This window comes from Elaeis guineensis, chromosome 3, assembly GCF_000442705.2.
Source record: "Elaeis guineensis isolate ETL-2024a chromosome 3, EG11, whole genome shotgun sequence".
In the NCBI taxonomy this organism is placed as follows: domain Eukaryota; kingdom Viridiplantae; phylum Streptophyta; class Magnoliopsida; order Arecales; family Arecaceae; genus Elaeis; species Elaeis guineensis.
Window position 1 is genome coordinate 72792788 of NC_025995.2, and position 2236 is coordinate 72795023.

Genomic DNA, 2236 nt, shown 5'->3' on the forward strand with positions numbered 1-2236 from the left:
CAGCAATCTTTTATGGGCAATCAGCAATCCAAATGGAAGAGGAGGGCTCAGAGGCCATTCTTTAATTCATCTCCTTATGTCCCTCTTGGCTCTTCTTCTCCCTCTTCTCAAGCCCAACCATTACTAGATCCTTATAGTCCTTTGGAAGCAAACTATCCACAGTTGCCTAATTTTGCTCATGAAAAGGTAAAATGTCTCTCATTTTCCAAACAAGCATATACCGATCTCGCAATCTCCCTCATCTCTTATCATATGGAGTATGATTTATCTTTTAGATTGATGAAGATTATAAAAGGGAAAGTGAAGCACTTAGGAAGAAAATTTTGGACCTTGAGAAGAAAGTCAATGAACTGATGCAGAAAGTCAATGAACTACAGTTGAGGCAACCAAAGGTGCTGGTATGTGTAAGATTCTACATAATTGCTCCCACTCAGCCATGACGATATCAATCTTATTGAAATCCAAATTTTCTTCTTATATAGCATGTGAAAGACCATGGAGCTGACATTCAAAAGGATCATGAGAAAACTTCCACTCTTGAATTGGAGATAAACAAAATGAAAGAGAGGCTCATCATGCTCGAAGTTTGTTCCATCAGTGGTTCTGTGAGTCTGCAAACACCCAAGTTTGATTAAGGACTAGCTATCCATCAATCAGAATGTTCATGCTTTAGTCTTTTTCAGGTGGGGAATGGAATCAATGTTGCAACAACACACGAACAAAGTTCTATTGTTGAACGCCAGGCAAATCAGTTGCAGTCGGAGATCATGCCTTTACATTCCGCCGCTAATAATGGCACTGTATGTTATTTAATTTTGATTTACTCAATTAATAGATCTTTTTTTTGTGATTGTTGTCACTCCAAAATTTAAGGAAAAGCACACTAAGTTTGATCATTTACCTTACAGAAAGCTTGATCATTTACCACTATAGACTAGTATGCCATTTATGGACAAAGGCTAGAGATAAAATCATATCCAACGATTAATAGAAAGGCGATAAAACTGCTACTCCTAAACATTTATGAATTGGCCTCTCCATGATAACTGGAGATCAAGGATATTCCATTGTAACAAGGAGAGAGTTCATCCTTGTAATCTTAGAATCACTATTTGCATTACTGAAGTTGATGATTTGACTGCAAATTAGTTCTCAACTAAGATGGTGTCCTTTCAATCTCAGTATGTTTTTCTTAACCTAATATGAGATTCTAAAACTGAAACAAGTTATCCTTTTAACCCCCCAATAAAATTAAAGGTTTTTCAGATTAGTCCATGAAATCTTCTGTATTTAGGTATCAATTCTTGTCTCTTCATATTTATAAGAAAATCCTTATAAAGTTATTTGTTTGTACAAATTGGTCCTTTAAATAATTTTTGTTGATCAAAACCTAGTTTAGATTAGCCAAAGTTGTTGAAGGGAAAAAACATAGGACTAACAGTAAATGAGGCTTGAAAGTCCACCTGTTCTTGTTTACTCCATTGTCTTCTTGCTTGGGACTTGGCTGTCAGAGAACCGATGCTGGACAAACATGGGTTAAGAGGTTGGTTATGGATGAGGGCTGGGGAGAAAAATGTTCAGAAAACATGAAATTAACACCATTTAGAGTATATATGTAGAATATTTCATTATCATTTTGTAAATCAGAAGGATGTATAATCAATAAGTTTCAAGATCAGGGATTAAAAGACAAATATGGAAAAGATGGAGATTAATATGCAAATATAGAAGATTTCATGAACTGATTTGCAAAAATGTTAAAATAGCATATATGATTAATGAATAATCCTCAGCGATGTGAAAATTGGAAAAAAAATATATATTCAAAAACTAAGGTAAAAGAATGGGAAAGCCCATGAAGTCATCGTCCATGAAACGATGGTAAAAGGATGGCCAAACCCATGAGATCATTTCATTTTGTTTGTTCATGAAGTAAAGGTCACATTATAACTCCAATGTCAATAAAATAGTTGTTCCTTTAGCTTTTCTTTGGGTACCTTACATCTTTTACCGTCGACTTCATGTCCATCATTATCATGACATTTGGTTTTTGTGAATTATTTCCCAGGAAAAAATTGAACGCCAGAAATCTATCCAATTTGAGGAAGACTTGCATGCTGGACTCATCATTGTCATATTTCTGATTTCCGTACTTATGGGGATGCTTATGAAATGAATTTCACAAGTTTCTTCAGATTGATCTGGCCTTTGCTTATGGACTTAAAAATTGGTAGAA

General features: G+C 34.9%; 1 protein-coding gene across 1 annotated transcript; it reads left to right on the forward strand.

The window, feature by feature from the left end:
• The first annotated feature begins 264 nt into the window (after positions 1 to 264).
• Positions 265 to 2236, forward strand: LOC140856081 (uncharacterized). The gene is made up of 4 exons (XM_073253248.1): positions 265 to 398; positions 483 to 605; positions 684 to 800; positions 2069 to 2236. The coding sequence occupies exons 1-4, from the start codon at positions 354 to 356 to the stop codon at positions 2174 to 2176; spliced, it is 393 nt and encodes a 130-aa protein (XP_073109349.1). The 5' UTR covers positions 265 to 353; the 3' UTR covers positions 2177 to 2236.

Coding starts and splice junctions, on each gene's coding strand:
- LOC140856081 (XM_073253248.1), top strand. CDS start 354: ATGCAGAAAGTCAATGAACTACAGTTGAGGCAACCAAAGGTGCTG. Junction 606..683: donor TTTGTTCCATCAGTGGTTCT/GTGAGTCTGCAA, acceptor AGTCTTTTTCAG/GTGGGGAATGGAATCAATGT. Junction 801..2,068: donor CCGCCGCTAATAATGGCACT/GTATGTTATTTA, acceptor ATTATTTCCCAG/GAAAAAATTGAACGCCAGAA.